The sequence below is a fragment of the Arachis stenosperma genome, chromosome 4 (assembly GCF_014773155.1).
Source record: "Arachis stenosperma cultivar V10309 chromosome 4, arast.V10309.gnm1.PFL2, whole genome shotgun sequence".
Lineage (NCBI taxonomy): Eukaryota > Viridiplantae > Streptophyta > Magnoliopsida > Fabales > Fabaceae > Arachis > Arachis stenosperma.
In genome coordinates this window covers 106,816,509-106,828,140 of record NC_080380.1, presented here as the reverse complement: position 1 = coordinate 106,828,140, position 11,632 = coordinate 106,816,509, and the positions used below count along the sequence as shown (strand labels likewise).

General features: G+C 26.9%; 1 protein-coding gene across 6 annotated transcripts; it reads right to left on the bottom strand.

Annotated features, from left to right (window-relative positions):
• Positions 1–228: 228 nt before the first annotated feature.
• Positions 229–10,970, bottom strand: LOC130973381 (amino acid transporter AVT1D-like). 6 transcript variants are annotated; one of them, XM_057897868.1, is made up of 12 exons: positions 10,783–10,970; positions 6,682–6,865; positions 4,642–4,949; positions 3,937–4,151; positions 3,560–3,583; positions 3,278–3,458; positions 2,497–2,716; positions 1,858–1,993; positions 1,593–1,758; positions 968–1,011; positions 749–811; positions 229–645 (listed from the first exon to the last, which is right to left on the bottom strand). In XM_057897868.1, exons 1-12 carry the CDS (start codon positions 10,802–10,804, stop codon positions 550–552), a joined length of 1,659 nt encoding a protein of 552 aa, XP_057753851.1. In that variant the 5' UTR covers positions 10,805–10,970; the 3' UTR covers positions 229–549. The 6 variants fall into 6 exon arrangements, with proteins under 6 accessions (XP_057753851.1, XP_057753853.1, XP_057753856.1 ...); XM_057897870.1 differs by having other exon boundaries at positions 6,682–6,888; positions 10,783–10,923; XM_057897873.1 differs by lacking the exons at positions 6,682–6,865; positions 10,783–10,970 and adding an exon at positions 5,366–5,617.
• Positions 10,971–11,632: the final 662 nt, after the last annotated feature.

Sequence of the window (11,632 nt, the reverse complement as noted above, 5' to 3'; positions counted from 1 at the left end):
TGATGTAAGATATGAAACAATGGTTTTCCTAGAATACAACTTAAAAGAGAGAAAATTTCTTCTAAAATAGAAGAATATAATGAAGATAGAAAAATAAAGAACAAATAAGATATGAAGAGAGCAACATGTCATTCTCTATGATTGTTCTTTTCTATTTCTTAAAAGGTCTGAATCCTCTTTATATAAGTAAAATGTATTAAAAATCTTTTGATACCATGGACTCCAAAGTTTAGAAATATTACAAGTGAAAGTGCATCTTTCTTGCAAAGGAAAAAGAAGGGAGGGGAGATTTTGGTGGTAATGTTCAATTCATCCTTAGTACGTACAACCACGTTACTTGTGCATGTTTCTTGCAAAAATACTAGGATCACCCCATGCGTATATAATCTATATAATGTTTTAAACTAGAAAACATAACTACAAATTAATAAAATGACCTACGTAATTTATCTAGAGAAGTCCAAATATTTTATGCTAAAATATCTGGCACAACATTTCGAAAGAGGGGAGTTTTAGATCAAGAAAAAAAAAAAAAAAACATTCTCCTAATTAGTCGTCTCCATTAGCTATTCTTAATAGAGCAGAATATGTTCCAACGATAGAGCTTAGCACCCCCACAATAATAACTAATACACACTTTGTTATCTGAAAAATTAAAACAAAAAAAAGTTACTGATGAATAAAATTGGTCATAGAAATATTAAAAATGTTTCAAAGATGATTTGAAAGAGAAGTTGACATTCTATACCTCAAGTTTTGATAATCTACCGTTGTGTATCTTTAGATAACACGCACAAGGATAAATAAGTGCCTGCACCACCAAAAAAAAACAACTAGATATATAATGCTGTTTGAGAGAGAGAGAGAGAGAGAGAGAGAGAGAGAGAGAGAGAGAGAGAGAGAGAGAGAGAGAGAGAGAGAGAGAGAGAGAGAGAGAGAGAGAGAGAGAGAGAGAGAGAGAGATTACAACTGTCATTGACATAAAAGCACCAATTAGCGCCATCAAAGCACCTGCAGAGCAGATTTGAAAGAATATATCATCAAATAACATAAATTGGTACTCTAATTATCATACTTGGTCTTGCATAATTTGTAATTTTAGTTATTGGTAACATTTTAAAAATGTCAATCTAGTTTCTAAAGTTACATTTTGTAAAATTTGGACCGTCCAGGATTTGTGATGTTACGTTATGACTAATGACATAATTATGTATAGATCAATCCCAAATAGCCTATCAGATTTTCATCTGTCTAGTGTTTTAGTCTTTGATCATATATTTATAGTTGAAATCAATGACTAAAAATAGTAGAACACCTTAGTTTTTGACATACTTAAAACGTATCTTGTAATGTAGAATATTCACGTATGATTTGATGTTTCATTCTAACATATAACGATGTTTGTTTATTTTTTTTAAAATAATAAGGATGTTAACTAACAATTAATTGTCCAAATAATAAATTAACCTATGAAATATTTATCCTTTTTCTAGTTTTCACGAGACATAATTCTAAATATAACTTCAACTATTGAGTTGATATGTATGTTTAAGATAAGAAAGAGAAGATCGTAGCATGTAAATAATACTGACCGAAATAAGGAACAGAGAGGGCCACAACCAAACTTGAAATCACTAAAAATGTTCTAATAGCAATAGCTGTGGCATGACATCTTAGCTTGTTGTTAGGGATAAGTTCCTCTATACTCAATGCAATGGGTAATATCGTTAGTGCATATTTTGCCAACGGTGTTATAACCTATATATGTAACATAACAAAAAAAAATTATTTTTGTCAAAAATTGTCACATTATAATAAATAATAATAAATAAAAGGGGAACAATTTGGATATCTTACAGTTGTCCAGGTTGCAATCTTTGATGCATATAACTCTTTGGGCATGTTTAAAGTAAATTGAGACTCAACTGACTCGCCAAAAGTTAAATATCCAACTGCACCAACACTCATGTACATAAAAAGACAAAAGGCAAAACTGCAAAAGAGGAAAACAAAGCAACAATGCTCTTAAGCAAAACTATTGTAATAACAATTTATTAGCAAAAAATTAATTCATCTAAGTAAATAAATTTAATTGGTTGACACTATAAAACATTTTGCACTCACCAATTTATTATCATCTACGATATATAAAAATTTTTAAATAGTTGTCATACTCGTATCAGTTAATAAATATATACTGTAATTTGTACAAGTTTTTATTGAACATTCATAAATATTTCTTAATCATATAAATTAGTTTTTGTAAAACATTAAATTTTATAGTAAACTATTAAATTTACATTTAAATGACATAATTGAATATAACATTTTTATATATTCCATAATAATATATCCTAACATCCCCAAATCATTTTTATTTTCTTTTTTTTTTTGTACTTGCATACCCGTATTTATGCATCTTAAGTTATCAGTAGTGTTAGCTTAAGTGAATTGGATTGAAGCTATGGGAAATTTAATACTAGATGTTGTGCTTACCTAAGATATAGAACTGATGGGAATCTTGATGGATCCTGCATAGAAGAGTAGACATTTGGGAAAACAGCATGGCCAGCAAAACCAAAACCATATAGACCAACTGATACAGAAATGTTTTCAAGGTCTAAAAGTTTTCTTCCTGGTTTCAATCCAACATGATCAACCAACCCAACCCAAAACAAGCATAATGTCACCATTATTGTTGCAAATATTCCTCCAGCTGAAAAAAAAAAAAACATTTATTATTTCTGTTAGTAGCTAAACATGAAAGAAGATAGAGCTTCTAAAATAGTGAAACTTTTTGCAGTAGATCATTATTTTGAGCATTAAAAGGATTAATTTGCATAATAATTCTTTCAAGACCGATAATTATCTGAAAATATCTCAAACACCGATTCAAGTTGAAAGATTTGCAAAAAGTGTTGACTATTTTGTTAGTCAACTAAGTGCTAGATGGTAGTTAAATTATAATATATTCGAAAGATCATTTTGTGGGTTAAGAAACTCTCCCTTTTGCAAATGATACAGTATTAAGGTGCAAATTCACATGTGATTATCTTTCACTTACAAATTATTAAATAATAATTTAATTAAACATGCTAAATTATTTAATGATTCTCAATTATCAATTACATGTGAATTCAACCATTGATTTAATGGTCATACACCAAGATTCTAATTGAATTCACACTCTATGAATAGCTATCAAATGAGTTGGCATGATATCTATTAAAAATAAAGTGAGCATATTTAACATGGATACAACAAGAAAAATAAGAACCTGAGATATAAGAAAGAAGGCTTAGATTTCGAAGCCAAACAGTAGGAAGAACCATAAGAGCTGCAGTGATTGCAAAAAACACATGAGTCTCCAAATCTATCCCACCAACTTTGATGTGGACATTAGGAAACAGTGATGAGAGGTTATCACTCATTAGTGTTATAAACTCAACAGCAGCTGCCTACACGCAAGAACTATTCACCTTTCAATACATGTGTGTATCAATGCAAAAAATAAAAATAATAAAAAAATACTAAAATAGAAGAAATTCTTGTTACTTACGTACAATTCCATGTACAAGAATATCTGCATTTGATAAAAATAGAGCTGTCAGTTTCTCAATTTCTCAATATATTTTATTTTACTTATCTACACGAATTATAAATTATCAATTAAAAAGTCTATATTATTTATATTATTAGAATTGTAGAGGGTGGAGACCTAATTTACCTATAAAAATGAGCTCAAGAGCATCATACTCTAAAAAGTGAAGAACTTGTTATACACAATATGTACAACTATGTTGTAAGTATAAAACTAGTGATTTGTATAAAATATACATTAAAAATAAATTAAATAACATATATATTTATACACGAATATACAGTAACGAATTTTTTATGAGTACATAACATTTTTATATTTCGAAATTTACTCACCGCAATCCCTAAGCGACCAACTACTCCAAAGGCGGCTTGGCCGATATCTGGATATGTTTTGAGTCCAGGGTTGCTTTCCAAACATCTTTTCAGTAAAATTCCAGTATAACAACAAATGATAGAAAATAATATAAGGATTGTAAGGCTCAACCATCCTCCTTCTTTTATAGCATATGGAATCGTAAGAAGTCCTATCCCACATAATATATTCGTTCCTTTATAGAAAAATAAAAAGAAAAAAAAATTAAGAAAGGCAGTTGTGCATACATAATACATACAATCACATTTGTATGCTTTGAGTAATTGAAAGGAAATAAATGATTATCTATTTGTTACTCATTCTCACAAATAATAAAAAAACTAGTTTTTATATTTTAGATCATGTAAAAAATAATAAATTATATTTTTGTTTATTTATTCACCTGCTTTTATTTCTTGAATCCCAAAATCTTCAAGACTTAAAAAACAAAAAAATAATTTTAAATACTAAATTATAAATTCTAAAAAAATGTTGACTAATATTAGATAACTAAAAATAGATTTCCTTTATTTTTTTTATTCACAACAGCCAACCAAGTGTTTTGCAAATTTAAAATATGACTTAGATTAAAAATATGAGATAAGTAGGTAGTGAACATGGAAGAAACACCAAATAATGCATGCTTTTGAAGATGAAAAAATTGTAGAAGAATGAATGATCATAACCATTAATAACTGACTGGGCAAATGAGCATTGGTGTTGTGGTGGTGGCAAATCATCAAGAGAAAACTTGGAATGTTGAAATACACTTGACTGCTGTCTCGCAGGTTGTTCTTCTGAAACACCATTCTCCACTTCTTTTAGTTGATCCGAGACAAGAGGTTTAGCCAAAGAAGAATCCTCTTGCTTCCATTCTTGAGATCTCTTGAATGCTGTAGTCAAATACTGATTATTACTACTTCCTTTTGAGCCAATTCGCCTTATGAAACTAATTCCAGGTGGTGTTACACTCGTTAACATGTCCATGGATTGCCTGAACAAAAATTCAACAAATTCAACGAATTTAGAATTTTAATTAACATTTCAGTGTGTTATTAGAAAATATTTAAAAAACTTTTATAAATTCAAGGTATAATTTATTTTGATGCACCCACAGCGTTAAAAATTAGTAAAACATCTATTTTCTTGTATGAATATTTACATGGTCAATATAAAAATTAGTTATTTTTACTGATTTGATATTACATTATTTGATATTAGGTAAAAAAATTTTACCCATCAAAATTAAATTTTAATAATTCAATAATAAATTTTGTAAAAAAAAATCAACAGATATTTTAAGAAAAAAAAAGTAAAACATTATTTTTTATTCCACCAACAACAACAATAATAAACACCGCCACTAACTACTATCACCACTCTACCGCCACCACCGCCAACATACAGCACCTTCACCCCACGATAGCATGGTCCTGAGTTTGAAGAAGAGTTGTTGGGGTGGGACGTCAGAGCCTGGCAAAAAGCTTCAGTGTGGGGGATGATGGGAAGATGTTGATGGAGAGACACAAAAGAAGTGTCGGTTAGAGATTATAGAAGTGATGAACGCAGATCTGCTTTGGGGGTTTTTTGCGTTGGTGTTGATATTTTAAGATTGGTATTATTGGTGGTTATGAATTATGATGTTGATGGTAGAAGGGTTAGCAAGGAAAAAGGGTGAAGGAAATTAAAAAGAAGGGAAGATTGTGGTGTTAATTGATTTGTTAAAGAAAAAGTATAGTTAATGATCTAGTACTTTTCCCAAACATAATTCATTCTCTATAAAATAAATGAGAAATATTATTTGCACATCAAAATCAGTCATTAAAATCAGTCACTAATATATTTGTGTATAAATTATGTGTAATTTAATTTATATTTATAGTGTATTGATATTTCAGCATGTATTTTATACTAGTGGCTAATTTTAGTGACTAATTTTAATATACATATAGCATAATTCTAAATAAATTTATGTATTTTATAAATAATTTTGTTGCCTTTTATCTTTTAACATGAAAAGATGATTATTTAGTTTTTAATAAATAACATTTATCTTTAGATATACCAATATCTGAAGAAATAGACAATTTTTTTTAGTGTAGATAAATTAAAATTTTAGTAATATTAAAAAGACAAAAAATAATTATTTTTAAATAGTCTAAATTTATCTTATTTAATATTATTTATTATAAAATATATTAAATAAAATTAAAAATAATAAGTTTTAGCAATTTTTAGTTAGTATTTTTTAGTTACAGAATATTTTTATTAGATCAATGTTTTTTGAGTAGTGTACTCGTGCATGAAAATAAATTCACATGCATATTCAGATTCACTTGGCAAATAAATTCTCGAGTTGCAAGTTCATCGCCATAAACCATTCATGAATTGCACGAGACAGATTGAAATTCAATATTCCAAATACAAATTCCAATACCTATAGGCTATAGCACCGGAAACAAACAACTAATAATAGTTACCCTGAGTGAATGCTTGAAATTAATTTCTTTAAACAGAATTTATCTTATACGTTATGCATGTTAGTGAAATGTAAACTATTAACTAATTATCCACATTGAGTAAGATGAGAAGAGAGGCTAATTTAAAAAAAAAAAAAAATCAACGTATATAAACAATCAATCCATTGAAACACATTATTACATTCTGAATATAAAGTAAAACACAAACAATCTGAACAGAGAACCATTAGGAGAAGGAAGATTTACCGATAGCTTTGAGGCCAAGAAGGCATGATATTATCATTGGACAATTTTTGCGAAAGAACTGATGAATCCGATTCAGAATCATCATCCAAATTATCAAACACCCTGTTCCCCTGGTTTTCTTCGTCGTCCGTTTGGAAGTCGTCCTCCCGATCCGGGCCGAGATCTTCCTCAAGTTTCATCTCACCTTTCCTCATCCCAAATCACACCCTTTTGTCAGAGATTATTATAAGATTAAAGGATTGTGTTCCTTTAATTTTCACAACACAGTGTATCATAGAAGAAAAAAAAAACTATAGCTAGTTGTCACAAAAATAAATAAATAATTCTCTAATAAGGATTATTGAATTGAAAGAAAGAACATAAAGGATAGATGACGTTTGTTTGGGAGAAACGTTTGTCCAAGTAGACATGTGATAGAGATTATCGCAACTTGATTTTCTCTATTTGTGTTTTTGTTTTTTGTTTTTTGTTTTTTGTTTTTTTAATTTTTTTCTTTTTTTGCTCATGTTCTCTTCATGAATGATAAAATTTAAGCCACGTTTTCATGAGACAGTTAGAAGTTAGAACATGTTTCTAGAATAAAACAAACTCATATGAGCCATTCAGATATTTTTGGTCATTTAATACATTTTGGACCAATTCTAAAATGAAGTTAGGTTTCCTAAGTCTTATTCTTAAACTATACTACATATGTGTTGCATAAATGCATAGGATACATCCTTTTATTTTTAGGTTGAACAATCTTTAGTGTGTTTGAATGGTAAAACATAGAATTATATACATAATAATATGTTATCTTTGCAAGCATGTTTAATTCTTTTAATATTTTTTTATATAGTATTTTTTTTAATATTCTTTAATACTATTTTCTAATATATTATAATTTTTTACTATTATTATTTCATATGATTAATTTTTTATGTAATTTACTCTACTTAATAGGATCAATAATTTATATTATAAAAAGATGAAAATAATATAGTATAAAAAATCGTCATTATAAAATTATACAATACAGAAACATAAAAAATTAACAAAAAAAAAAAATAAAAATAAATAAATAAATTGATCATAATTTGTTAGGCCTCTTCTTCTTTTATAGAATTTAGTCTTTCGAATGAAATCAATATTTATATTATAAAAAATAATAATAATAAATAAATACATACTAATTCAAGAACACATGGTAAAAAATATATAAATTCAAACAAAAAAATAATAAAAAGGTTCTATAAATAATTAAAAAATATTATGTAAAGAATGAGTACTCAAAATTTTATAAAAAATAAATAACAATATACATTAAAAAATATTAAAGAAAAAGCCCCAAAAAAAACTTTTATCATATGAAAAAAAATGAAAAATTGGTAACAAAAAATCAAAATTTAGAAGACAATAATTGTAAGTATAATCATAAAAAAATAAATACAAGATTTTTTAATGTCTTTTATTACAAATGAGAATGAAAGAAAAAATTGATTAAAAAATATTTTTAATTATTTTTTAAAAAATAACAATTGAACGCAAAAATTATAATTTATTAATTCTAATGAAGTAGAAGTTGAACACATTTTAAAAAAATATAACCAAACAAAAAATTAAAATGCTCAACCTTATACAAACATATCCTTAACTATTTTGATGATTTGATGGTTACATCCTGTCATCCTAACCTAGGAAGTGTAACTCTAACAAACTTGTCTTTGTTCTTTATATTTGTTATTGCTTTTGCTTGAATTCTTCTATATTTATCTTCAATGTGCTAATGATTATCTTTTTAGAATAAGAAAGAAGAAAAACATAACAAATTGCGTGTAAGAGATAATTAAGACAACTATAAAAGGGACCGTCTATTGTGGCAGCGTAAATCAAGGACATACTTGTAAGTTGCTGTAAATTGCAAGAAAAGTTCAAAATTGTTTATTCATGTGCTTCTAAACTACATTTATATAGAATGGTCGTTCTGAATGAGCTGTATAAATAACTTTTCAACAAATTTAATATATGAATACAAAAAATTAGCTTTTTGCATAGAGATATATATTAAATTACAAGAGAATCACATAATTACATGTATAATTAAATTTTACAATAAAATATATTTTATACATAAATATATTATTTTCTTATAAATATATATAACTTCATTTGCTTATAAAGTACTTATAGAAATATAAAATTATACAAAATTATGTATAGATACATACATTGTGTTGTCTTAAAATATTAAATTAATATATTTTGTATATTAAAAAAATACAAAAATATTAGTAAAAATATAATTTATTTTTTATATTAATTTTTTATAATTATATTTTTTTAATTTTTAAAAAAAATTAAAAATAAATTAAATTTTTATAATTTATTTTTTTATATTTAATTTATTACTAACTAAGATATAAAAATATTAATTTTTGCCCATCTGTCCTTTGTATATCTTATCTTATTTGTTCTAATAACCAAATCTATCCTATACTTATTGTGGCGAATAACCGTACCAGGTAGATGTGAGGTCTATATTTTATTCAATGATATTTTTTTCGATAACATGAAAGAGCAATGCTAGGGGGCCAGCAATTTTTGTGATTGTTAGCCATCAACTAGCCATCAATAATGATTTGATGGTGTGAGATTTCATCCAATAGCTCACATTTTTCTGCTGGTTACATGCTGGCCAAAATTCAATAAAACTGCTGGCCCCTAGACTTTTCCTAATTATAAATGTCACTTGACTCTTGGTCAAGTAATTTGTATCTTTTATTTATCTCCCCACACGCGAGTATTTCATCATCACTAATCTTAATTTGAAAAATATCCTAGGGATATTCATGACCCAATCTGACCTATCTTGGTAAATGGATCTAGCCCAAACATTATTTTGTGAAGTTTTGCTTTCTACAATTTGACCCAAAATAATATTTGGACCTAATTCTGATTATGTTTTGTGTTAATCCAATCCAACCTGGAATCATCAAATCAATATTTTGGAGATTACATTTGTAGAAAATAGTTAGTGGTAAATTATAAAATTTCATAATTGATTATTACACTTTAGTACTTTATACTGTATAACGTTATTTTAATGTTCTTGCATAATAAAACTGTTATTTTAATATTGATATATCTTTTTATATATGCAGAATGTGAAATATTATAACCCCTTTTATGACTTCTTTCATCATGTATGTCTTGTGTCTAGTCAATCCATAATATCTTAAAGTTGGGTTGACCCAGCTACTAATCAAGTTATTTAATGTTTTGGAATGTGGTAGGTCTAAGAAGAATGTCACAATTTCAAGTTGAATTTAGGTTTGATTTAACCAGGCGGCTCAACGCATCTGTTGTACATCCCAACAATTATTTTGACACCAAAAAGTTTACGATTTTTTATAATTATTTTAGTAAGTTTGAGTCAGTTTTTTCTCTCACTTTTATTATTCTCGTCATGATTTAAAAATTACTTTTTCTAACATTACCAACAAGAGTTTTTTTTGTTATCCCTAAAATCTTCACCGTAACCACCAACATGGGGGATTGAAGCCAAGTTTATCTCAACAGCAAAAAAACAAAAAAAAACTAGAAGATAATTAACAATATTTCAAACTAGTTCAAAGCCTCCTAAAGGTTAATATTAATTCGTCAATTGCCCCGAAAATACCCTTAATTTTTGGGTGTCGGCTTAGCATTACCCGTGACAAAATATTCCCTATTGTAGACAATTTTCAATAGATTTACAAATTACAATTAGGTGCAGTTCATGAATGTTACAAAATAAAAGGTTCACAGGAGATCCTACTTTTCAATAGGATTTCATGTAATACACCCTATATGAGAAGCTTCATGATCGAATGGTGTTAGATAAAGTTTGGGTATTATTACTAGTTTGATTTCGACGAAGCTGTGGTTAATTATTTATGTGTGTGTGTGTGTAACGAAATTATTAGTTAATAGTTAGTGGTGTTTCTTGTTTAATTAGGTTAAATTCTTTCTCAGAAAACATATGGATGGCAACTAAGACAGAACAAATGATATATTGATTCAAAAGTAATGCAACAATAACATAATTAACTAATACGAGGAGTTTGGTTCATGAAGCCTTACCAGGTGAAGATTTATATACCATGACGATGAGATTGCTACTGAGTTGTCCCTCTGTCTTCTTTTGCTTGCAGTGGAACACCTTCTTGTGCTTGTTTTTGAGCCACTATCTCTTCTGCTCTCTCCTCAGTGAGCCTCTTTATGTATTCCTTTGTTAGGACTCTATTTTTCTTCGGCGTTTCCAAATAAATAGCAACTTCCCTATTTGAACCTAAAATTTTGTGAAAATTTACATTTATACTTTCACAAAAAATAGTGAGTATTTTATTTCTTTAATTACTGATTTTGGATTTTGAATTTATATTTACATTTATAATCAAATTTTATAAATAATATTTCAAATTACATTTATAGGCAAAGTATAAATAAGGTATAAATTTAAAAATGGAAAACTGATAACTAATTTTAGTGTTGATGAAAAATAAAAATTTGATTATTTTATCGTAAAATATTTAATTATTCTAGTACTTAATTATTTTAGAAAAATATGTAACGCAATAAGTTTATGCTAATTTTCATAGAACATTTAAAAATAAAACAAACCTAACGGAAAATCACTAACATATGTGCGGGAATTTGGGTCCGGTTATCAGGATCTAAATGCATATATGTATTATATATAGAAAACTAAATTTTAGTTAATTAATATTAGTGAAATTTAAATTTTAGATTTATAATTTAAAATTAAAATTAATAATTTAAAATTAAAATTTAAATTAATAAAATAATTTAAAAAATCAGTTGATATTATTTGATAAAATTTAATAAGTTAAATAATTAATAAAATAATTTAGAATTTACAATGTTAGTTATGTATATATTAAAAAAAATAATTATTAATCTACATATTTTA